General features: G+C 51.9%; 2 protein-coding genes across 5 annotated transcripts in view; both read right to left on the bottom strand.

Moving 5' to 3' along the window:
- The window catches only part of TFR2 (transferrin receptor 2), an 84,736-nt gene extending 80,384 nt beyond the window's left edge, over nucleotides 1–4,352 (bottom strand). The window contains exon 1 of one of the 2 annotated variants that reach the window (XM_083185846.1): nucleotides 4,247–4,352. Coding sequence is in view for 1 of the 2 variants with exons in the window: in XM_083185845.1 (XP_083041971.1) it covers nucleotides 4,199–4,220 (22 nt within the window). In the remaining variant the exon portion in view is untranslated. The other variant, XM_083185845.1, reaches the window with a different exon arrangement.
- A 10,090-nt stretch (nucleotides 4,353–14,442) lies between these two features.
- Nucleotides 14,443–26,054, bottom strand: part of ACTL6B (actin like 6B) — a 62,314-nt gene continuing 50,702 nt past the window's right edge. For 2 of the 3 annotated variants that reach the window (XM_083185842.1, XM_083185844.1), the window contains 6 exons: nucleotides 24,907–24,968; nucleotides 19,033–19,147; nucleotides 17,775–17,855; nucleotides 16,914–17,009; nucleotides 16,144–16,247; nucleotides 14,443–15,832 (listed from right to left, as the gene is read on the bottom strand). In XM_083185842.1, coding sequence (XP_083041968.1) covers nucleotides 15,712–15,832; nucleotides 16,144–16,247; nucleotides 16,914–17,009; nucleotides 17,775–17,855; nucleotides 19,033–19,147; nucleotides 24,907–24,968 — 579 coding nt within the window. In that variant the 3' untranslated portion in view covers nucleotides 14,443–15,711. The remainder of the gene's footprint in view (nucleotides 15,833–16,143; nucleotides 16,248–16,913; nucleotides 17,010–17,774; nucleotides 17,856–19,032; nucleotides 19,148–24,906; nucleotides 24,969–26,054) is intronic. The other variant, XM_083185843.1, reaches the window with a different exon arrangement.

Raw genomic sequence — 26,054 nt, 5'->3', positions numbered from 1 at the left:
AAATGAGGCTCCAATCCTGGCTGCAGCACTCACTGTCGCTGTGACCTGTCAGGGGGGGTTTCTGGGTACTCAGACTCCCCCACCCCCCCTGCGTGCGCCACTGGTATGTAAACTTATGAGCACAACTCATATATATATATATATCAATATCAATCAAAGCTGCGGCACTCCAAGGGAACTTAGTAAAATGTTGTATTGCAACCGGAGGACACCGGGGAGTTGTCCATTTACTGTGAGTGCCGGAGCATTTTCTCCCACTGATCCCTTCGCAATGTGACTGACTGTTTGTGGTAACCGGACGTTTTCTGGGAGTGTCAGGAAAAATGCAGGCGCGCCCAGGCGTTATCAGGAAGGGTCTGTGATATCAGCGCCGGCCTTGACCAGCCTGTTTCTGTCGCACAGTGGTGGAAGGGTTGGAGTTCCTCACATTTGCACAGACTGGGGAATCATCCGATGGTGAATGAACTGCGTATGGTTTGCAGATAATAGCGAATAGTGATCCATTCACAATTCTCCTGCAGATTTGCACGGGGCATTTTCTTTCTGTCTGGGCAGCAGCTACCTACTGGCAATCGTCCCCTGCAAATTTACAGATGGGTGTAAAGTTGAGGTCTGAATTAGGCTCAATGGGGTTTATTCTAGTTCATTCTTTCTGACAAAATCCTTAGATGGACAAAACCATGTGCACTGCAGGGGGGCAGATGTAACATGTGCAGAGAGAATTAGATTTGGGTGAGTAATTTTGTTTCTGTGCAGGGAAAATACTGACTGCATGATTTTACACTTCAATATAGATCTCACTTTGAAGAAAAACCCCACCCAAATCTAATTCTCTCTGCACAAATTACATCTGCCCCACCCGCAGTGCACATGGTTTTGTCCATCTAAGAAGGATTTTGTCAGAAAGAATGGACTAGAATAACCCCCAATATTTGGGTTGTCCACATGGATTGTCCACAAGTCAGCGCTTGGGGGGTGGTCAACTCCGTATCACGCCAAAGTTGGGTATGTTGTAAGATTATAGTCAGGTGTATGATTAACCAATTATACCAAACAGGCTATAAAGATCATCATTTTCATATGCAGGTTGAAACACACTCATTAACTGAAACAGAAACAGCTGTGTAGGAGGCTTAAAACTGGGTAAGGAACAGCCAAGATCTGCTACAAAGGTGAGGTTGTAGAAGACAGTTTTATGTCCCACCATGGCTAGACTGAGCACAGCAACAAGACTCAAGGTAGTTATACTGCATCAGCAAGGTCTCTCCAAGGTAAAGATTTCAAAGCAGACTGGGGTTCAAGATGTGCTGTTCAGGCTTGTTTGATGAAGCACAAAGAAACGGACGACGTTGAGGATGGCCTGCCAAGGAAACTCATGGCAACAGATGATAGACACGTAATGCTTACGGAATTGTAAGATGCCCAGCAGTGCCATCAGCTCAGAATTGTCAAAAAGCAGTAGGACTAATACACACTGATCTACTGTTCGGAGAAGTATGGCCAGAAGCTGTCTTCATGAAACAGGGCCAAGCAAATCAACTATGCAGGAAAACCAAGGAACTGGTGTGCAGAGGAACAATGGCATCAGGTCCTCAGGACTGAGGAGTCTCTATGGGAGATATGTGGATGTAAGTGATGACAGCTTGTCCTTCAGAGGGTTGAGGTTCCTTGCAAGTTTGGGGATGTAATTCAGCAATCTGAGTGGGGGATTTGGTCAGGAGTAACAGAGTCCTCAGTGCAGAGAGGTACAGGCAGGTACTTATCCATCATGTAATACCATCAGGGAGGTGTCGTATTGTGTCCAGAATTACTCTGCAGCAGGACAATGACCCCAAACATCCAGCCAATGTCAGTAAGAACTGTCTTCAGTGTACAGAAGAACAAGGAGTCCTGGAAGTGATGATCTGAGTCTCTACAGAGCTCTGACCCCAACACGTGGAGTCTGCCTGGGATCTGAGCAAGCGACACCACAGAAGGTCTGCGGTTAGTTCTCCAAGGAACCTCCCTGCCGAATACTTCAGATCTGTGTACAGTTACCTTTAAGGCCTGATGCTGGTGTGAAGGCAAAGCCTGGTCACTGCAGATTCAGATTTCTCTTCTGTTCATTATCTTTGCATTTTTATTCTGCAGCATGACAGAGCTGGGTCCAACAATGGGCCCCTCCCGTCTTCTTTACCCAAGTCCCATGTGCTGACCACCACCACTGATCATAGCCGCAAGCCACGCATCCAGCCCTTTATGGCCCACTCTGCACCGTCCAACTATCCATTAGGGCAAATGTGCAAGGTCTGAGATGGCCACGTCCGGCTCCTGTGCATTCCCAGGTACACCCACCGCATTTCCCCAACCTCCTGCCCCAATCACAGTGGTGCCTTTGTGTGTTCATTGTGTGTTACGTAGGGGTGGAGCAATGTTTTGTACATGTGCAATTGCTACTAATCGCTCATCTATGTGAACGTTGCCATTGGGTGCATGTAACCCTCCATCCACCCCAGAATCCTGCTTCCACTTCTTACCCCGGAACCATAGTGTCCGATCACATTACTCTTCAGGTGGTAAGTACAGCAAAAAAAAAACATGCAAGTGGGTAACACCACTGCAGGTGGGGCAGATGTAACATGGACAGAGAGACCTGGGTAACACCATGCTGCACTGCAGCTGGGGCAGATGTAACATGGACAGAGAGACCTGGGTAGCACCATGCTGCACTGCAGCTGGGGCAGATGTAACATGGACAGAGAGACCTGTAACACAGGGTTGCCGACTTTTACATTCTCCTCTCCGGGAGAACCCCGGAGAGGAGACTGTCAGCATCACTTCTGGGGGCGGGGCATCATCAGTCCCTGCCCCCAGTGATGCAAATCACGCAAAATGCGGGTCTCCAATGAGGGGCGGAGCTAAATATGACCGATTTGCATATTTAGCCCGCCCCTTCCGCCGAAAAGCAGCGGATCGCGGCAATTCAAGCTTCTTTTGCACCCAGGTACATGAGGGGGAGGGGGAAGGGGACCGCCGGAATCCGGGAGGGTTGCCCACCTTTCCGGGGGGGCCGGGAGGGGGACCCGATTTTCGGTATCCTCCCGGCCGTTCCGGGAGGGTTGGCAACCCTGCTGTAACATGGACAGAGAGACCTGGGGAACACCATGCTGCACAGCAGGGGACAGATGTAACATGGACAGAGAGACCTGTAACATGGACAGAGAGACCTGGGTAACACCATGCTGCACAGCAGGGGACAGATGTAACATGGACAGAGAGACCTGTAACATGGACAGAGAGACCTGGGTAACACCATGCTGCACAGCAGGGGACAGATGTAACATGGACAGAGAGACCTGGGTAACACCATGCTGCACTGCAGCTGGGGCAGATGTAACCTGGGTAACACACACATTGCGAGTGGCACTATTGCTATATGTATAACCTGTGTAGAGAGTAGCCTAGACAATGTCAGTTTCTGTTACTGCAATACACAGAGGTACTAGATGTGGCTAACGAGGAGGGTGTGCCCGGCCGTTGCCCCAGCACCGCGTGGCTGACACAGATTAGGCGTTTACCAGGCGTGTTATGTATAGATGCCCTGTAACTAATGTCATATGACGATACCACACCGTGAGTTCATTCACTACTACACTAAAAACAGGAGTTCATCATCTTTGTATTGATTCATAATAATCACAATGCCACCGCGTTACCGCCACATCATTTACAGTGTGCAGGAATAAGGCCCAAGGCTGCAGCAGACACAGAACCCCTCCTAATAATATTGCCTTACATGGTAGAGGGCTATGGAATCAAAATAGATAGAAGTTGTCAACTGCGCCATGCCATATGTCTGTAATGGCTCTGTCACAAGATACACTACCAATCAAAAGTGTGGGGTCACTGAGGAATGTCCTTATTCTGGAAAGAAGAGCACTGTGTTTTTCCATGAAGATAACATGAAATGAATCAGAAATACGCTGTACACATTGTTACTGTGGTAAATGACTGAACTGGCGGCACACGTCTGGTTTATAAAGGAATTCTACATAGGTGCAGGGAGGCCCATTTCCAGCAGCCTGCCCTCCAATGTTCTAATAGTACACAGGACCTTATTCAGATCTGTTCACATGGCCGCGTGTGCATGCGCTAGGTGCGTGTACCCACGGCGAACAAACTGATGTATATCCAGGCATACACACACGTATGTACAGACCTCCTGTCACGGCTACAGACATGTCACCTACGCACAGGTATAACTCACCTCAGCGGCACTGTCCTCAGCATTTGCAAAGAAAACCCCAAATGCTTAAATAAAGCAAAGTTCACTCCACACCAGCCCACAGCTCCGTGTGCTGTGCAAACACAGACAGCCGCCTGTCTGCCGGCCGGCCTGCCCCCACCATCCACCCCTGACAGGCAGGCGCCATGTGGGACGCTGGAACAGGATATCAGCAGAAATATAAACCTTTCCTAATTAGCCCACCCCAGAATGGTCCTACTGTGGCACCAGTACCAGAGGCTTTCCCCTTATGTACAGTAGGCCCGGAGTAGGCCTGCAGGGGATGCCACGGAGCAAAGGTCTGCGTTTGCCATTGCTCAGGAGGGACTCTGCGCCATGTCCCACTTTAATGCGCACAGTCGCAGTACAGATTTAGACGCACGGTAGCAGAAATGGGAATATATATATACATACATACATACCCCAGGTGGTGACTGAGAGGTAACAAGAGACGCAGAGAAATCGGTTACATGCAGAGAGGCAGATTCACGTACAGGGAGGCCATATTGTGAGGCGGTAGCACAGCATCTACAGATGTAAACAGCGTGCATCTCCGCATCCTTGCGCAGTCAGACGCCCAGATGTACGCCAGGGACGAGCGTTGCAGCAGCATACAGGCTCGGACCCATATACACTGCAGCAAATAACACGTATTTCTGTAAGTATAGTCCAAATGTTGTCTGGGTGGTGATAGGGCGGGGTCGGACCAGTAGGCCCCACCCTCTCATGGCAAGAGGCTGCAATTCACAGATTTAAATTAAGGGTGGCCATCGGTGCAGTCGCCATCGATGGTTTCCATAGATGGCAATACTGCAACCAGCCATCGATAGTAATAAACGATGTGATTGATGACTATCGTTAGTTTTACCTATCCATGGTCATCCATTTTCTTTCACTGACTGGCCCCTGGACCAATCAGAGCATGAGGGTGGGGCTTCACGGGTGTCTGGGGTGGAACTCTACTCCGTGTCCCTGCACTTGGGGAATAAAAAAAACTAAAGCAAAACATCGATTTTGCTGTGCCATCGATGGAGAGAAACCAACTGGTTCTGCCCCATCGATGGCAGAAGTATTCAACCTTGGCCATTAACCATCGATGATTTAAAATCATCAATGGTCGATGGCCATCCCTAATTTAAATAGGGGACAAGACTAAAATGTCGGACACTTGTGATGACGTCATCACAAGTTGGAGCTGCAGATTCATTCATCCCTGCAGGGGAGACATGGGGAGGCTGAACCACAGGGGAGGTGGCTACTTAAAGACAGAGGGAGATGGGAGGGTATTGCTGAGACACACAGGGAAAGGCTGGGCCACAAGGGGAGTGTTAGGCTGAAAGACACTGGGGAATGGAGGGCTGAGAGACACAGGGGGAGGCTGAGAAACACAGGGGAACGGGGGGACTAAGAGACACAGGGGGAGGCTGAGAGACACAGGGGAACGGGGGGACAGAGACACAGGGGGAGGCTGAGAGACATGGGAATGGGGGGACTGAGAGACACAGTAGGAGGCTGAGAGACGAAGGGGAATGGGGGGACAGAGACACAGGGGGAGGCTGAGAGACATGGGAATGGGGGGACTGAGACACAGTAGGAGGCTGAGAGACGGAGGGGAATGGGGGGACAGAGACACAGTAGGAGGCTGAGAGACGGAGGGGAATGGGGGGGCTGAGAGACACAGTGGGAGACTGAGCAACCATATTGCCAGTGATTGGAGTGTGCATCGGCGATAAATTGCCGGCTGCGCGCTCCCGTTTTTAGCCCCCCTTATGATCGCAAGCTCCTGTGCCCAGCTGTTTCCCTCTGCAGCTCCCCCGGCAGAGGTTCCCTTTCACCAGCGATCATCTCTGGAGACAAAAGGAGGACACTGAGCAATATATAGCCCCTGTGTGAAGACAGCTTAAGAGACACGGAAATAAGGAGGCTGAGAGACACAGGGGAATAGGGAGGCTGAGAGACACAGGGGAATAGGGAGGCTGAGAGACACAGGGGAATAGGGAGGCTGAGAGACACAGGGGAATAGGGAGGCTGAGAGACACAGGGGAATAGGGAGGCTGAGAGACACAGGGGAATAGGGAGGCTGAGAGACACAGGGGAATAGGGAGGCTGAGAGACACAGGGGAATAGGGAGGCTGAGAGACACAGGGGAATAGGGAGGCTGAGAGACACAGGGGAATGGGGAGGTTGAGAGCCAAAGAGATTTGAGCAACTGAGAGACACAGGGGTAGACTAAAAGATACAGGGGAATGGGGAGGCTGAGAGACAAAGGAGTTTCGGAGATTAAGGCCCTTATTCTGTTCACTCGCAAAGACATACTCCTTTTCAAATGGACAAAACCATGTGCACTGCAGGTGGGGCAGATGTAACATGTACAAAGAGAGTTACATTTGGCTGAGTTATTTTGTCTCTGTGCAGGGAAAATACTGACTGCTTTATTATTACTCTGCAATATAGATCTCACTTTGAGGAAAATCTAATTCTCTCTGCACATGTTACATCTGCCCCACCTGCAGTGCAGCATGGTTTTGTCCATATGAGAAGGAATTTGCCTTTGCCGATTTCATAATGGCCGCCTGATGAGATGACCGCCAGGCAATGAGCTGGTCATCTATGTGTGTCAGGCTTGTTTAGCTTATCAAGCTGCTGAATGCCTTGTAGCACAATATGCACACCTGCTGCTGGTCACATATTATAGGTCTAGCCCACCCTTCCCCTATGCACACCTGCTGCTGGTCACACATTATAGGTCTATCCCACCCTTCCCCTATGCACACCTGCTGCTGGTCACACATTATACGTCTATCCCACCCTTCCCCTATGCACACCTGCTGAAGGTCACACATTATAGGTCTAGCCCACCCTTCCCCTATGCACACCTGCTGACGGTCACACATTATAGGTCTATCCCACCCTTCCCCTATGCACACCTGCTGCTGGTCACACATTATAGGTCTATCCCACCCTTCCCCTACGCACACCTGCTGACAGTCACACATTATAGGTCTATCCCACCCTTCCCCTATGCACACCTGCTGAAGGTCACACATTATAGGTCTATCCCACCCTTCCCCTATGCACACCTGCTGCTGGTCACATATTATAGGTCTATCCCACCCTTCCCCTATGCACACCTGCTGACAGTCACACATTATAGGTCTATCCCACACTTCCCCTATGCACACCTGCTGACAGTCACACATTATAGGTCTAGCCCACCCTTCCCCTATGCACACCTGCTGCTGGTCACATATTATAGGTCTATCCCACCATTCCTCTATGCTCACCTGCTGCTGGTCACATATTATAGGTCTATCCCACCCTTCCCCTATGCACACCTGCTGCTGGTCACACATTATAGGTCTACCCCACCCTTCCCTATGCACACCTGCTGCTGGTCACACATTATAGGTCTATCCCACCCTTCCCCTATGCACACCTGCTGACAGTCACACATTATAGGTCTATCCCACACTTCCCCTATGCACACCTGCTGACAGTCACACATTATAGGTCTAGCCCACCCTTCCCCTATGCACACCTGCTGCTGGTCACATATTATAGGTCTATCCCACCATTCCTCTATGCTCACCTGCTGCTGGTCACATATTATAGGTCTATCCCACCCTTCCCCTATGCACACCTGCTGCTGGTCACACATTATAGGTCTACCCCACCCTTCCCTATGCACATCTGCTGCTGGTCACACATTATAGGTCTATCCCACCCTTCCCCTATGCACACCTGCTGAAGGTCACACATTATAGGTCTATCCCACCCTTCCCCTATGCACACCTGCTGACGGTCACACATTATAGGTCTATCCCACCCTTCCCCTATGCACACCTGCTGCTGGTCACATATTATAGGTCTATCCCACCCTTCCCCTATGCACACCTGCTGCTGGTCACGGATTCAGTATTGAATCCCGGCGGTCGGGATCCCGGCGTTCAGAATCCCAACGCCGGAATCCCGACAGCCGAAATGCCGACAAGGGGGGGACGTGGATCGCCCCCCCTTGCGGGCTCACTGCGCTCGCCACGCAGCGGGCCCGGTGCCTCGCTACGCTCGGCACACTATTTTATTCTCCCTCCAGGGGTGTCGTGGCCACCCCAGGAGGGAGAAAGTGTCGGCATTTCGGCGGTCGGGATTCCGGCGTCGGGATTCTGAACGCCGGGATCCCGACCGCCGGGATCTTAACTGCATCCCGCTGGTCACATATTATAGGTCTATCCCACCCTTCCTCTATGCACACCTGCTGAAAGGTCACACATTATAGGTCTATCCCACCCTTCCTCTATGCTCACCTGCTGTAGGTCACACATTATAGGTCTATCCCACCCTTCCTCTATGCACACCTGCTGAAGGTCACACATTATAGGTCTATCCCACCCTTCCCCTTTGCACACCTGATGAAGGTCACACATTATAGGTCTATCCCACCCTTCCTCTATGCACACCTGCTGACGGTCACAAATAATAGGTCTATCCCACCCTTCCTCTATGCACACCTGCTGTAGGCCACACATTATAGGTCTAGCCCACCCTTCCCCTATGCACACTTGCTGAAGGTCACACTTTATGGGTCTATCCCATCCTTCCTCTATGCACACTTGCTGAAGGTCACACATTATGGGTCTATCCCACCCTTCGCCTATGCACACCTGCTGACAGTCACACTTTATGGGTCTATCCCACCCTTCCTCTATGCACACCTGCTGACGGTCACAAATAATAGGTCTATCCCACCCTTCCTATATACACACCTGCTGAAGGTCACACATTATAGGTCTATCCCACCCTTCCTCTATGCACACCTGCTGACGGTCACACATTATAGGTCTATCCCACCCTTCCTCTATGCACACCAGCTGTAGGCCACACATTATAGGTCAATCCCACCCTTCCCCTATGCACACCTGCTGAAGGTCACACATTATAGGTCTATCCCACCCTTCCCCTATGCACACCTGCTGAAGGTCACACATTATAGGTCTATCCCACCCTTCCTCTATGCACACCTGCTGACGGTCACACATTATGGGTCTATCCCACCCTTCCTCTATGCACACCTGCTGTAGGCCACACATTATAGGTCTATCCCACCCTTCCTCTATGCACACCTGCTGTAGGCCACACATTATAGGTCTATCCCACCCTTCCTCTATGCACACTTGCTGAAGGTCACACTTTATGGGTCTATCCCACCCTTCCTCTATGCACACCTGCTGAAAGGTCACACATTATAGGTCTATCCCACCGTTCCCTTATGCACACCTGCTGAAAGGTCACACATTATAGGTCTATCCCACCCTTCCTCTATGCTCACCTGCTGTAGGTCACACATTATAGGTCTATCCCACCCTTCCTCTATGCACACCTGCTGAAGGTCACACATTATAGGTCTATCCCACCCTTCCCCTTTGCACACCTGATGAAGGTCACACATTATAGGTCTATCCCACCCTTCCTCTATGCACACCTGCTGACGGTCACAAATAATAGGTCTATCCCACCCTTCCTCTATGCACACCTGCTGTAGGCCACACATTATAGGTCTATCCCACCCTTCCCCTATGCACACTTGCTGAAGGTCACACATTATGGGTCTATCCCACCCTTCGCCTATGCACACCTGCTGAAGGTTACACATGATAGGTCTATCCCACCCTTCCTCTATGCACACCTGCTGACGGTCACAAATAATAGGTCTATCCCACCCTTCCTATATACACACCTGCTGAAGGTCACACATTATAGTTCTATCCCACCCTTCCTCTATGCACACCTGCTGACGGTCACACATTATAGGTCTATCCCACCCTTCCTCTATGCACACCAGCTGTAGGCCACACATTATAGGTCTATCCCACCCTTCCCCTATGCACACCTGCTGAAGGTCACACATTATGGGGGAAATTTACTAAACGAAATTTGTAAAAAAAAATAGGTGTATTTGTATCCAGAAATACACTTATTTTTGACATTTACTATCCCGAAAATACGGCAATTCGTATTCGTATTGATGTGCTATCAATACGAATACGAATTGCCGTATTTTCGGGATTGTAAATGTCAAAAATAAGTGTATTTCTGGATACAAATACACCTATTTTTTACAAATTTCGTTTAGTAAATTTCCCCCAATGGGTCTATCCCACCCTTCCTCTATGCACACCTGCTGTAGGCCACACATTATAGGTCTATCCCACCCTTCCTCTATGCACACCTGCTGTGGGCCACACATTATAGGTCTATCCCACCCTTCCCCTATGCACACTTGCTGAAGGTCACACTTTATGGGTCTATCCCATCCTTCCCCTATGCACACTTGCTGAAGGTCACACATTATGGGTCTATCCCACCCTTCCTCTATGCACACCTGCAGACGATCACAAATAATAGGTCTATCCCACCGTTCCCCTATGCACACCTGCTGAAGGTCACACATTATAGGTCTATCCCACCCTTCCTCTATGCACACTTGCTGTAGGTCACACATTATAGGTCTGTCCCACCCTTCCCCTATGCACTCCTGCTGAAGGTCACACATTATAGGTCTATCCCACTCTTCCCCTATGCACACCTGCTGAAGGTCACACATTATAGGTCTATCCCACCCTTCCTCTATGCACAGCTGCTGACGGTCACACATTATAGGTCTATCCCACCCTTCCCCTATGCACACCTGCTGAAGGTCACACATTATAGGTCTATCCCACCCTTCCTCTATGCACAGCTGCTGACGGTCACACATTATAGGTCTATCCCACCCTTCCCCTATGCACACCTGCTGAAGGTCACACATTATAGGTCTATCCCACCCTTCCTCTATGCACAGCTGCTGACGGTCACACATTATAGGTCTATCCCACCCTTCCCCTATGCACACTTGCTGAAGGTCACACTTTATGGGTCTATCCCATCCTTCCCCTATGCACACCTGCTGACGGTCACACATTATAGGTCTATCCCACCCTTCCCCTATGCACACCTGCTGAAGGTCACACATTATAGGTCTAGCCCAACCTTCCCCTATGCACACTTGCTGAAGGTCACACTTTATGGGTCTATCCCATCCTTCCCCTATGCACACTTGCTGAAGGTCACACATTATAGGTCTATCCCACCCTTCCTCTATGCACACTTGCTGTAGGTCACACATTATAGGTCTATCCCACCCTTCCACTATGCACACCTGCTGAAGGTCACACATTATAGGTCTATCCCACTCTTCCCCTATGCACACCTGCTGAAGGTCACACATTATAGGTCTATCCCACCCTTCCTCTATGCACAGCTGCTGACGGTCACACATTATAGGTCTATCCCACCCTTCCTCTATGCACACCTGCTGACGGTCACACATTATAGGTCTATCCCACCCTTCCCCTATGCACACCTGCTGAAGGTCACACATTATAGGTCTAGCCCAACCTTCCCCTATGCACACTTGCTGAAGGTCACACTTTATGGGTCTATCCCATCCTTCCCCTATGCACACCTGCTGACGGTCACACATTATAGGTCTATCCCACCGTTCCCCTACGCACACCTGATGAAGGTCACCTGTTATATATCTATCCCACCCTTCCCCTACGCACACCTGCTGAAGGTCACACATCATAGGTCTATCCCACCCTTCCTCTATGCACACATGCTGAAGGTCACTCATTATAGGTCTATCCCACCCTTCCCCTATGCAAACCTGCTGAAGGTCACTCATTATAGGTCTATCCCACCAATCCTCTATGCACACCTGCTGTAGGTCACACATTATAGGTCTATCCCACCCTTCCCCTATGCAAACCTGCTGAAGGTCACTTGTTATATACCTATCCCACCCTTCCCCTTTGCACTCCTGCTGAAGGTCACACATTACAGGTCTATCCCACCCTTCCCCTATGCACACCTGCTGAAGGTCACACATGATAGGTCTATCCTACCCTTCCTCTATGCACACCTGCTGAAGGTTACACATTATAGGTCAATCCCAGCCTTCCCCTATGCACACCTGCTGAAGGTCACACATTATAGGTCTATCCCACCCTTCCCCTATGCACACCTGCTGAAGGTCACACATTATAGGTCTATCCCACACTTCCCCTATGCACACCTGCTGAAGGTCACACATTATAGGTCTATCCCACACTTCCTATATGCACACCTGCTGTAGGCCACACATTATAGGTCTATCCCACCGTTCCCCTATGCAAACCTGATGAATGTCACCTGTTATATATCTATCCCACCCTTCCCCTATGCACACCTGCTGAAGGTCACACATCACAGGTCTATCCCACCCTTCCCCTATGCACACCTGCTGAAGTTCACACATTGTAGGTCTATCCCACCCTTCCCCTATGCACACCTGCTGAAGGTCACACATTATAGGTCTATCCCACCCTTCCTCTATGCACACCTGCTGAAGGTTACACATTATAGGTCAATCCCAGCCTTCCCCTATGCACACCTGATGAAGGTCACCTGTTATATATCTATCCCACCCTTCCCCTATGCACTCCTGCTGAAGGTCACACATTATAGGTCTATCCCACCCTTCCTCTATGCACACCTGCTGTAGGTCACACATTATAGGTCTATCCCACCCTTCCCCCTATGTACACCTGCTGACGGTCACACATTATAGGTCTATCCCACCCTTCCCCTATGCACACCTGCTGAAGGTCACCTGTTATATATCTATCCCACCCTTCCCCTATGCACTCCTGCTGAAGGTCACACATTACAGGTCTATCCCACTCTTCCTCTATGCACACCTGCTGAAGGTCACACATTATAGGTCTAACCCACCCTTCCCCTATGCACACCTGCTGTAGGCCACACATTATGGGTCTATCTCACCCTTCCTCTATGCACACCTGCTGAAGGTCACACATTATAGGTCTATCCCACCCTTCTTCTATGCACACCTGCTGTAGGCCACACATTATGGGTCTATCCCATCCCACCCTTCCCCTATGCACATTTGCTGAAGGTCACACATTATAGGTCTATCCCACCCTTCCCCTATGCACACCTGATGAAGGTCTCCTGTTATATAACTATCCCACCCTTCCCCTATGCACACCTGCTGAAGTTCACACATTATAGGTCTATCCCACCCTTCCACTATGCACACCTGCTGAAGGTTACACATTATAGGTCTATCCCACCCTTCCCCTATGCACACCTGCCGAAGGTCACCTGTTATATATCTATCCCACTCTTCCCCTATGCACACCTGCTGAAGGTCACACATCATAGGTCTAACCCACCCTTCCCCTATGCACACCTACTGTAGGCCACACAATATAGGTCTATCCCACCCTTCCTCTATGCACACCTGCTGAAGGTTACACATTATAGGTCTATCTCACCCTTCCCCTATGCATACCTGCTGAAGGTTACAAATGATAGTTCTATCCCACCCTTCCTCTATGCACACCTGCTGAAAGGTCACACAATATAGGTCTATCCCACCCTTCCTCTATGCACACCTGCTGAAGGTCACACATTATAGGTCTATCCCACCCTTCCTCTATGCACACCTGCTGTAGGCCACACATTATAGTTCTAGCCCACCCTTCCTCTATGCACACTTGCTGAAAGTCACACATTATAGGTCTATCCCACCCTTCCCCTATGCACACCTGCTGAAAGTCACACATTATAGGTCTATCCCACCCTTCCCCTATGCACACCTGCTGAAGGTCACACATTATAGTTCTAGCCCACCCTTCCCCTATGCACACCTGCTGAAGGTCACACATTATAGGTCTAGCCCACCCTTCCTCTATGCACACCTGCTGACAGTCACACATTATAGGTCTATCCCACCCTTCCCCTATGCACACCTGCTGAAGGTCACACATTATCGGTCTATCCCACCCTTCCTCTATGCACACCTGCTGACAGTCATACATTATAGGTCTATCCCACCCTTCCCCTATGCACACCTGCTGACAGTCACAAATTATAGGTCTATCCCACCCTTCCCCTATGCACACCTGCTGAAGGTCACCTGTTATATATCTATCCCACCCTTCCCTTATATGCACACCTGCTGAAGGTCTCTTATTATGGGTTTGTCTATTCCACCTTCGCCTATGCACTCCTGCTGAAGGTCTCCCATTATGAGTCGGTCCACCTTGCCGTTCCCCAAAAAAAACACACAGCACCAGGTTGCAATATTAGTTTAATGGCAGAAGACACAGAGAATCCTCATACACCCATTTCCAATGTGTGCTGGTGGGAAATAGGTATTCTGTACTGTAGGTGGGAAATACGAAGAAGCCTCCTGTAAAGGATGAGTGTGAATATAATGGATCTGGAAGGAAAAGGGGTCTAACTCGTGATTGGGCAAAGGATTTTTTTATAATATATATATGTATCCGCATAGGCGGCACTCAGGGACGGTATAAGTGGTCAAACCATCAAAGGTGTATTGTGCAAAAGAGACAACATTTCGGGGATGACCCCCTTTCTCAAGCCAAAACAAACAATGTTTGTTTTGGCTTGTGAAAGGGGGTCATCCCCGAAACTTGCCTCTGAGTCTCTGAGTGCCGTCTATTCGGATACATATTCATAGGCTACACAGGCTTTTGGGAAGGCACCTGGGCCTCAGACTACATTACAGCAACCTCGAGTGCCAGCTCCCTCGGATTATATATATATATATATATATAGATAGATAGATAGATAGATAGATGAACAGCAAAAGAGGACTAATAGAGAGTAGTCTACTAGTCATAACATTTGCAGCATAAGCAGATTGAATATTGCTACGTATTACACCCCGACATCTAGCACCACAGCAGCGAGATGGTTGATCAATGACATACAGTTAAATGTCAGTTTGGCATAGAGCTATGTGTAATAGCTGCTGGCAAATATTGGATTATGCCACAGTTGTATATAAGAAATATACAATATCAATGCCTAACAGTTCAGATGTACCTTGCAAAGGTCATAGTGACATCACAAAGGTCATACTGACATCACAAAGGTCAGGAAGATAAACAATTGTCTCCTCAGGTGAACAGAGCTAAGTACTGTAGGGTATCCCAGCACCATATAAATAACTATTGATGATAATAAGAAGGAGTTGGAGAGGTTTCAGATAGTAACATTCTCCAGTAAGAAGATTGCAAAAGAGGAAAAGAGATAGGAAAAGCGCTGATGCTGGCCAGAGAAGCAGGGACTACAAGGCCGTCTGCCACTGATAGGGTGTGTAGTGATAGGGTGGCTTTATACATGGGACAAGACAAGGTCTGCACAACACAATGGATGGCAAGGAAAGCACTGGGTTTGTTCTGACCAAGGGACGGATATCTGGCCCAGCAACGGACGTCAGCGGACCTATACATTACATGAACTATGGACATCTGGGCCACAGATGGGTGTGACGGTCCTGGTGCCAGTCTTGGCCTCAGGAGATTGGGGTGTAGTCAGGACAGCAATGGACTGGGAATGGTAATGGAGAGGGCATCAGGGACACTTCCGCTCCACGCACTGTTTTCCTCCTTCCTCATATTCCTGCTTGGAGATCCACATCTGCTGGAACGTTCCCTAGGAGAGGACAGAGGAACCTGTCTATACACCACAGGTGACAGGTATTGTGTATCGGAGTGTCTGCGTGTACCGGGCTATGGCTCCCCAGCACCACTACACTGCTGTCCCCACTCAATATGGAACATACCTAACCAGGACTGGGAACCAATTACTCAGGGGACAGAGCACATGCGTGTTGTTGGCGTGCAGATGATACATTTGTTTAATTTCTGTGTCTATAAATGGTGCATGACTTCATCACGCATGCACACATGCTAACAAACACACACAACTGCATGATTATATAGATATGAATAGATGTAACATACCAGGGAGGCCAGAATAGAACCTCCAATCCAGGAGCTGAAACGGCGCTCAATGGTGCTATTACTGGCGATGAGCTTGAGACGCATACTCTACGGCAGAACAGAGACTGTGACAGGGCAAGGTTAGGATGAAAGGAGGGAGAGAGAAGGAAAACGGGCAGAGGGGTGCAGGAGAGAGTATGAAATTGCACAGTGATGGAGAGAGACGTGGAGAAGAGAGTAGGAGAAGGTATAGAGAGGTGGAGAAGAGAGTAGGAGAATTCTCACAGTGGAGAAGAGAGGTGGAGAAGAGAGTAGGAGAATGCTCAGAGAGGAGGAGAGACGTGGAGGAGAGAGTAGAAGAATGCTCAGAGAGGTGGAAGAGAGAGAAAGAGAATGCTCAAAGCAGTGGAGGAGAGAGTAGGAGAATGCTCAGAGAGGTGGAGGAGAGAGTAGGAGAATTCTCACAGTGGAGGAGAGAGGTGGAGAAGAGAGTAGGAGAATGCTCAGAGAGGAGGAGGAGAGACGTGGAGGAGAGAGTAGAAGAATGCTCAGAGAGGTGGAAGAGAGAGAAAGAGAATGCTCAAAGCAGTGGAGGAGAGAGTAGGAGAATGCTCAGAGAGGTGGAGGAGAGAGTAGGAGAATTCTCACAGTGGAAGAGAGAGGTGGAGAAGAGAGTAGGAGAATGCTCAGAGAGGAGGAGGAGAGACGTGGAGGAGAGAGTAGGAGAATGCTCAGAGAGGTGGAGGAGAGAGAGTATGAGAATGCTCAGAGAGACATCACTGGGGTCTCACCGGTGGGGTCTTCTGGGACAGTTCACGATTCAGCCGGTCGTTAAACCCTTGGAGCAGAGTGTTACCACCTGTGACAATGACGCTTCCGTACAGGCCCTGTAAGGACAGACATAGGATAACCAGTCATAAAGTACAGCGAGCCCTGTGACTGGTTATAATGGCTGGTACTGCCTCTACCCTGCCAACTGCTCCACAGTTACCGCGGGTTACATATTCATCTCTCCCACATTATCGTCCTCTGTGCTGCTGTCCCTCCGGAACAAGGGGGGAGATGGATCAAGCCTTGGATGAAGCTATAATGGAGACATTGCCAAAGCAACCAATCAGCTGCTGCCATTCATCTGGTCTCAATAGCTGATGTCCTTAGGGCCACTTCCTGTTAGTTTTATTACAGGGCCCAATGCAAGATAGGTCTATCCAGCAGACGCACCTGGCCTGTTACCACCATCTCAGGACAGACACAGCAGAAATCCTGAAAACCTGATCTGTTAGGAACACTCGCGGTAGACGTTGAGAACCACTGATCTCGGATACCCACCAACTTACCCAATTATGTAATCAGAACCCTGTCATCCTCACCACATTGTGCCTCGTCACATCCTTTTCATGCTGGGCAAAAAGCACAAATGCAAAGCACAGCATGCCAGTTACTTCATTTCTGCTGTGACTGACAGCCATGCATCTTGGTGTAATTGAACAACTAGAGCAGAGTATTTCTGTAGAAGTGTCCTGGGGTGTATGGGAGCGCCTGGGGGCTGACTCCCCGGGGGACTCCGTAATGTCATGCACAAGTGGGCAGAAAGCAGGATATATATATATATATATATCAGGTGACCGCGCCATTGATACCAATATACGTACAGGCCGGATGTCTATGTCACACATCCCAATGCTGCTGGTGACAACATGTCCCACGCCCAGCATCGTATTACCCGACAGACCCTAGAAAGAGAAAGAGAAGTAGAATTTACACAGCGCCCCCCACAGGACAGAGTCACAGGTATCAGCTCTCCCATACACCCTGGTAATATACACTGTAGGTGGAGGGAGCCATAGTGTTTGTATCTCCCCACAGCGCTCACTAAATATAGACTTACTTACTTCCATAGGGACTGGCTGTGAATGGCTTTCCCCCTGTGTGCACGGCTATGTACATATCCGCAGCTGTACACAGGGGCGGGGAGACACCATGGTGGGGCGGCATTTACCTAATCGCTGTGCTCCCAATATTCGCAGCCCAGCAAACAGGTCTGAATGTCACAGAGCAATTCAGATTCTCACTGTACAAACGCAGTAACACAAAGGAGCCGATTCTGGTTGCCACGGCCCCTTGCGCGTTCTCACAGGGGTGCAATGTTGCAGCCGCATTATGCCAGTGGCCGCGGCAAATTATCTGCCGGCTGCTCGCACACACAGCACTGCGAGAGCTTGCCAAACCATTCAATGTCCCCGCACACAAGGCTGCCGATGGATGTTTATGCCAATCATCCATTCGTATGGAGGGGGGAGCGGGCATTCATGCGGGTGGCGCATAGATGACACGCTCGCAGCTTTGTGTGTCAACCAGAATCAGAGCCCAAAGTGCGGATTATCCTAGCTCGTATGATTATCACTCGCACACTCCGCGTACACATGGGATTCAGTAATAATGTATAGCCAGATATACAGAGGGAGGGAGGGGGGGGGGTTATACAGTAGAGATATGTGTAATAGTAGGGTATACAGGAATAACCGTATATACGCGGGGGCTTATAGTAGGATATGCAGTCATATGGTGAAATCCCGCCCTCTGGTGTAAGCCCCACCCCTCAGTTGAGATTAAAGGCAGCATGATGTACAAGTAAACAGCACCTGCCGGAACGACCGGGCAGGTACAGAGGGTCTCAATGGCAATGACCTGAAGTGCAGGTAGGAGGAAGGTATCGGCCATTACGTAGTATAAAGTACACACATTATATATATATATATATATGGGATTTATATACATTAGACCCGGACCGCGGGGTATTACAGTAAAAGGGCAGAGATCCCTTGTCCCCAACATACTGCACAGTCCTAGAACTGTCCCCAGAAATCCTCCCGATGGCTGGACAGTAACGTGTCTCTAAAGCTGAGATACCTTTACATTGGATGGGTCAAACAGTCCCTCTGGTATGCGCAGTCTCTCTGCACCGTAGTCCGTGTTGTACCCGTTGGGCATCTCATGATGGACCGTTGGCATCTGAGCAGCCACTCTGCCGGGGGAGAAGACATTCAGTCCTATAGCATGTTCCCAGTGTATACAGTGCCCCAGATAAATGGGGGTACACCTAGTACAGCGATATACCCCATCCCGGGGTGATGGTGGGGCACCCAGTACAGCGATATACCCCATCCCGGGGTGATGGCGGGGCACCCAGTACAGCGAAATACCCCATCCCGGGGTGATGGCGGGGCACCCAGTACAGCGAAATACCCCATCCCGGGGTGATGGCGGGGCACCCAGATCTGTGTGACTGCAGCAGGATAGGGGACACCGCAGGTGCGCTGATAGTGATGGCGGCTATGTAGTGCTGCGTGTAGGCGGGGATCTGTGTGACTCCGGCAGGATAGGGGACACCGCAGGTGCGCTGATAGTGATGGCGGCTATGTAGTGCTGCGCGTAGGCGGGGATCTGTGTGACTGCGGCAGGATAGGGGACACCGCAGGTGCGCTGATAGTGATGGCGGCTATGTAGTGCTGCATGTAGGCGGGGATCTGTGTGACTGCGGCAGGATAGGGGACACCGCAGGTGTGCGCTGATAGTGATGGCGGCTATGTAGTCTGCGTGTAGGCGGGGATCTGTGTGACTGCGGCAGGATAGGGGACACCGCAGGTGAGCTGATAGTGACGGCGGCTATGTAGTGCTGCGTGTAGGCGGGGATCTGTGTGACTGCGGCAGGATAGGGGACACCGCAGGTGCGCTGATAGTGATGGCGGCTATGTAGTGCTGCGTGTAGGTGGTGATCTGTGTGACTGCGGCAGGATAGGGGACACCGCAGGTGCGCTGATAGTGATGGCGGCTATGTAGTGCTGCGTGTAGGCGGGGATCTGTGCGACTGCGGCAGGATAGGGGACACCGCAGGTGCGTCGATAGTGATGGCGGCTATGTAGTGCTGCATGTAGGCGGGGATCTGTGTGACTCCGGCAGGATAGGGGACACCGCAGGTGCGCTGATAGTGATGGCGGCTATGTAGTGCTGCGTGCAGGCGGGGATCTGTGTGACTGCGGTAGGATATTGGACACCGCAGGTGCGCTGATATTGATGGCGGCTATGTAGTGCTGCGTGTAGGTGGGGATCTGTGTGACTGCGGCAGGATAGGGGACACCGCAGGTGCGCTGATAGTGATGGCGGCTATGTAGTGCTGCGTGTAGGCGGGGATCTGTGTGACTGCGGTAGGATAGGGGACACCGCAGGTGCGCTGATAGTGATGGCAGCTATGTAGTGCTGCGTGTAGGCTGAGGTCTGTGTGACTGCGGCAGGATAGGGGACACCGCAGGTGCGCTGATAGTGATGGCGGCTATGTAGTGCTGCGTGTAGGCGGGGATCTGTGTGACTGCGGTAGGATAGGGGACACCGCAGGTGCGCTGATAGTGATGGCGGCTATGTAGTGCTGCGTGTAGGCGGGGATCTGTGTGACTGCGGCAGGATAGGGGACACCGCAGGTGCGCTGATAGTGACGGCGGCTATGTAGTGCTGCGTGTAGGCGGAGGTCTGTGTGACTGCGGCAGGATAGGGGACACCGCAGGTGCGCTGATAGTGATGGCGGCTATGTAGTGCTGCGTGTAGGCGGGGATCTGTGTGACTCTGGCAGGATAGGGGACACCGCAGGTGCACTGATAGTGATGGCGGCTATGTAGTGCTGGTGTAGGCGGGGATCTGTATGACTGCGGTAGAATAGGGGACACCGCAGGTGCACTGATAGTGATGGCGGCTATGTAGTGCTGCGTGTAGGCGGGGATCTGTGTGACTGCGGCAGGATAGGGGACACCGCAGGTGCGCTGATAGTGAAGGCGGCTATGTAGTGCTGCGTGTAGGCGGGGATCTGTGTGACTGCGGCAGGATAGGGGACACCGCAGGTGCGCTGATAGTGATGGCAGCTATGTAGTGCTGCGTGTAGGCGGGATCTGTGTGACTGCGGCAGGATAGGGGACACCGCAGGTGCGCTGATATTGATGGCGGCTATGTAGTGCTGCATGTAGGCGGGGATCTGTGTGACTGCGGTAGGATATTGGACACCGCAGGTGCGCTGATAGTGATGGCGGCTATGTAGTGCTGCGTGTAGGCGGGATCTGTGTGACTGCGGCAGGATAGGGGACACCGCAGGTGCGCTGATAGTGATGGCGGCTATGTAGTGCTGCGTGTAGGCGGGGATCTGTGTGACTGCGGCAGGATAGGGGACACCGCAGGTGCGCTGATAGTGATGGCGGCTATGTAGTGCTGTGTGTAGGTGGGGATCTGTGTGACTGCTGTAGGATAGGGGACACCGCAGGTGAGCTGATAGTGACGGCGGCTATGTAGTACTGCGTGTAGGCGGGGATCTGTGTGACTGCGGTAGGATAGGGGACACCGCAGGTGAGCTGATAGTGACGGCGGCTATGTAGTACTGCGTGTAGGCGGGGATCTGTGTGACTGCAGCAGGATAGGGGACACCGCAGGTGCGCTGATAGTGATGGCGGCTATGTAGTGCTGCATGTAGGCGGGGATCTGTGTGACTGCAGCAGGATAGGGGACACCGCAGGTGCGCTGATAGTGATGGCGGCTATGTAGTGCTGCGTGTAGGCGGGAATCTGTGTGACTGCGGTAGGATAGGGGACACCGCAGGTGCGCTGATAGTGATGGCGGCTATGTAGTGCTGCGTGTAGGCGGAGGTCTGTGTGACTGCGGTAGGATAGGGGACACCGCAGGTGCACTGATAGTGATGGCGGCTATGTAGTGCTGCGTGTAGGCGGGGATCTGTGTGACTGCGGCAGGATAGGGGACACCGCAGGTGCGCTGATAGTGACGGCGGCTATGTAGTGCTGCGTGTAGGCGGAGATCTGTGTGACTGCGGCAGGATAGGGGACACCGCAGGTGCGCTGATAGTGATGGCGGCTATGTAGTGCTGCGTGTAGGCGGGAATCTGTGTGACTGAGGTAGGATAGGGGACACCGCAGGTGCACTGATAGTGATGGCGGCTATGTAGTGCTGCTTGTAGGCGGGGATCTGTGTGACTGCGGCAGGATAGGGGACACCGCAGGTGCGCTGATAGTGACGGCGGCTATGTAGTGCTGCGTGTAGGCGGGGATCTGTGTGACTGCGGCAGGATAGGGGACACCGCAGGTGCGCTGATAGTGATGGCAGCTATGTAGTGCTGCGTGTAGGCGGGATCTGTGTGACTGCGGCAGGATAGGGGACACCGCAGGTGCGCTGATAGTGATGGCGGCTATGTAGTGCTGCGTGTACGCGGGATCTGTGTGACTGCGGTAGGATAGGGGACACCGCAGGTGCACTGATAGTGATGGCGGCTATGTAGTACTGCGTGTAGGCGGGGATCTGTGTGACTGCGGTAGGATAGGGGACACCGCAGGTGCACTGATAGTGATGGCGGCTATGTAGTGCTGCGTGTAGGCGGGGATCTGTGTGACTGCGGCAGGATAGGGGACACCGCAGGTGCGCTGATAGTGACGGCGGCTATGTAGTGCTGCGTGTAGGCGGAGATCTGTGTGACTGCGGCAGGATAGGGGACACCGCAGGTGCGCTGATAGTGATGGCGGCTATGTAGTGCTGCGTGTAGGCGGGAATCTGTGTGACTGAGGTAGGATAGGGGACACCGCAGGTGCACTGATAGTGATGGCGGCTATGTAGTGCTGCTTGTAGGCGGGGATCTGTGTGACTGCGGCAGGATAGGGGACACCGCAGGTGCGCTGATAGTGACGGCGTCTATGTAGTGCTGCGTGTAGGCGGGGATCTGTGTGACTGCGGCAGGATAGGGGACACCGCAGGTGCGCTGATAGTGATGGCAGCTATGTAGTGCTGCGTGTAGGCGGGATCTGTGTGACTGCGGCAGGATAGGGGACACCGCAGGTGCGCTGATAGTGATGGCGGCTATGTAGTGCTGCGTGTACGCGGGATCTGTGTGACTGCGGTAGGATAGGGGACACCGCAGGTGCACTGATAGTGATGGCGGCTATGTAGTACTGCGTGTAGGCGGGGATCTGTGTGACTGCGGTAGGATAGGGGACACCGCAGGTGCACTGATAGTGATGGCGGCTATGTAGTGCTGCATGTAGGCGGGGATCTGTGTGACTGCGGCAGGATAGGTGACACCGCAGGTGCGCTGATAGTGACGGCGGCTATGTAGTGCTGTGTGTAGGTGGGGATCTGTGTGACTGCGGCAGGATAGGGGACACCGCAGGTGCGCTGATAGTGATGGCGGCTATGTAGTGCTGCGTGTAGGCGGGGATCTGTGTGACTGCGGCAGGATAGGGGACACCGTAGGTGCGCTGATAGTGATGGCGGCTATGTAGTGCTGCGTGTAGGCGGGGATCTGTGTGACTGCGGCAGGATAGGGGACACCGCAGGTGCGCTGATAGTGATGGCGGCTATGTAGTGCTGCGTGTAGGCGGGGATCTGTGTGACTGCGGCAGGATAGGGGACACCGCAGGTGCGCTGATAGTGATGGCGGCTATGTAGTGCTGCGTGTAGGTGGGGATCCGTGTGACTGCGGCAGGATAGGGGACACCGCAGGTGCGCTGATAGTGAAGGCGGCTATGTAGTGCTGCGTGTAGGCGGGGATCTGTGTGACTGCGGCAGGATAGGGGACACCGCAGGTGTGCTGATAGTGATGGCGGCTATGTAGTGCTGCGTGTAGGCGGGGATCTGTGTGACTGCGGCAGGATAGGGGACACCGCAGGTGCGTTGATAGTTATGGCAGCTATGTAGTGCTGCGTGTAGGCGGGGATCTGTGTGACTGCGGTAGGATAGGGGACACGCAGGTGCGTTGATAGTGATGGCGGCTATGTAGTGCTGCGTGTAGGCGGGGATCTGTGTGACTGCGGCAGGATAGGGGACACGCAGGTGCGTTGATAGTGATGGCGGCTATGTAGTGCTGCGTGTAGGCGGGGATCTGTGTGACTGCGGCAGGATAGGGGACACCGCAGGTGCGCTGATAGTGATGGCAGCTATGTAGTGCTGCGTGTAGGCGGGGATCTGTGTGACTGCGGTAGGATATTGGACACCGCAGGTGCGCTGATAGTGACGGCGGCTATGTAGTGCTGCGTGTAGGCGGAGATCTGTGTGACTGCGGCAGGATAGGGGACACCGCAGGTGCGCTGATAGTGATGGCGGCTATGTAGTGCTGCGTGTAGGTGGGGATCCGTGTGACTGCGGCAGGATAGGGGACACCGCAGGTGCGCTGATAGTGAAGGCGGCTATGTAGTGCTGCGTGTAGGCGGGGATCTGTGTGACTGCGGCAGGATAGGGGACACCGCAGGTGCGTTGATAGTGATGGCAGCTATGTAGTGCTGCGTGTAGGTGGGGATCTGTGTGACTGCAGCAGGATAGGGGACACCGCAGGTGCGTTGATAGTGATGGCGGCTATGTAGTGCTGCGTGTAGGCGGAGATCTGTGTGACTGCGGCAGGATAGGGGACACCGCAGGTGCGCTGATAGTGATGGCGGCTATGTAGTGCTGCGTGTAGGTGGGGATCCGTGTGACTGCGGCAGGATAGGGGACACCGCAGGTGCACTGATAGTGATGGCGGCTATGTAGTGCTGCATGTAGGCGGGGATCTGTGTGACTGCGGCAGGATAGGGGACACCGCAGGTGCACTGATAGTGATGGCGGCTATGTAGTGCTGCGTGTAGGCGGGGATCTGTGTGACTGCGGCAGGATAGGGGACACCGCAGGTGCGTTGATAGTGATGGCGGCTATGTAGTGCTGCGTGTACGCGGGGTGCAGATGGCGGTGGTATAGGCATGTGCCTGGACTTACTGTTCATCATACGGAGAGTCGGACACTTGCAGGACGGAGGCCTGGAAATCCTGGATCACCTCCTGGGGGAAGAAGAGAGATTTAGGTGATCACATTCCTGTCGTTACCCTATAGGTCACCATCTATAGGACCTAAGCTCTGTCCCCGCTCTGTGAGAGCCCTTCCAGTGTGATATGGTGGATTACATCACAACCTCTGGCCTACCCTATGGCACCATGATGTCTCCACAGAGACCAATCTCACCCTGTATGCCGGGACTATGGACCTTATTCTGGTCCATTCACAGTTGGCCTCCTTGCGGCACTGAGTGGGAGACCTGCGGTGCTGAGTGGGAGACCTGCGGCTCTGAGTGGGAGACCTGCGGCGCTGAGTGGGAGACCTGCGGCGCTGAGTGGGAGACCTGCGGCGCTGAGTGGGAGACCTGCGGCTCTGAGTGGGAGACCTGCGGCTCTGAGTGGGAGACCTGCGGCGCTGAGTGGGAGACCTGCGGCGCTGAGTGGGAGACCTGCGGCACTGAGTGAGAGACCTGCGGCACTGAGTGAGAGACCTGCGGCACAAACCAGTGTGATTTTGCAGTGTAAATGATTGCCGCTTTAAAAAACGAGATTTCTTACCAAATCTCTCACTTTCTGAATCTCTCATCCTATTAAATATCACCTATTATGTCAGGATGTCTTAGAGTGGCTCATTAATATACTTTAGCATAGTAAAAAACCAGGGGCAAATGCAGGATTTTCTGAAGGGGGTTTCCAGAGGGGCGGAGCAAAGCACGGAGATGGACACTTAGGTGACCGTTCACTTTGATAAAGCTGTACCTTGTTACAGCGAAACGCGTCAGTCGTAAGGCACCATTGGTGACCTCTTTGCTACTCTCACCACCATCAGGTTCCAGACCAGCTGCCACCGGAGTTCAATTACCTCTCAAATGTATCCGCAATACTATGGAAATTCCACAGCACTCCATCTGAAGACACCTGCAGTATTTGCTTTCCTCAACAAGGATTAAAAATCTTCACTTGGACTTTGCTTTGCGGTAACTATACAACTTACCCTAAAGTTAATAGACTTTCACTTTATCCGGAACTTCTCCAAAAATCATTTGGCGGTGTACTAAGAATGGACCGGTATACTCAGTAGCTATAATAGGT

The sequence above is a fragment of the Crinia signifera genome, chromosome 4 (assembly GCF_055691185.1).
Source record: "Crinia signifera chromosome 4, ASM5569118v1, whole genome shotgun sequence".
NCBI lineage: Eukaryota > Metazoa > Chordata > Amphibia > Anura > Myobatrachidae > Crinia > Crinia signifera.
This window is presented reverse-complemented; position numbering and strand designations above follow the sequence as displayed.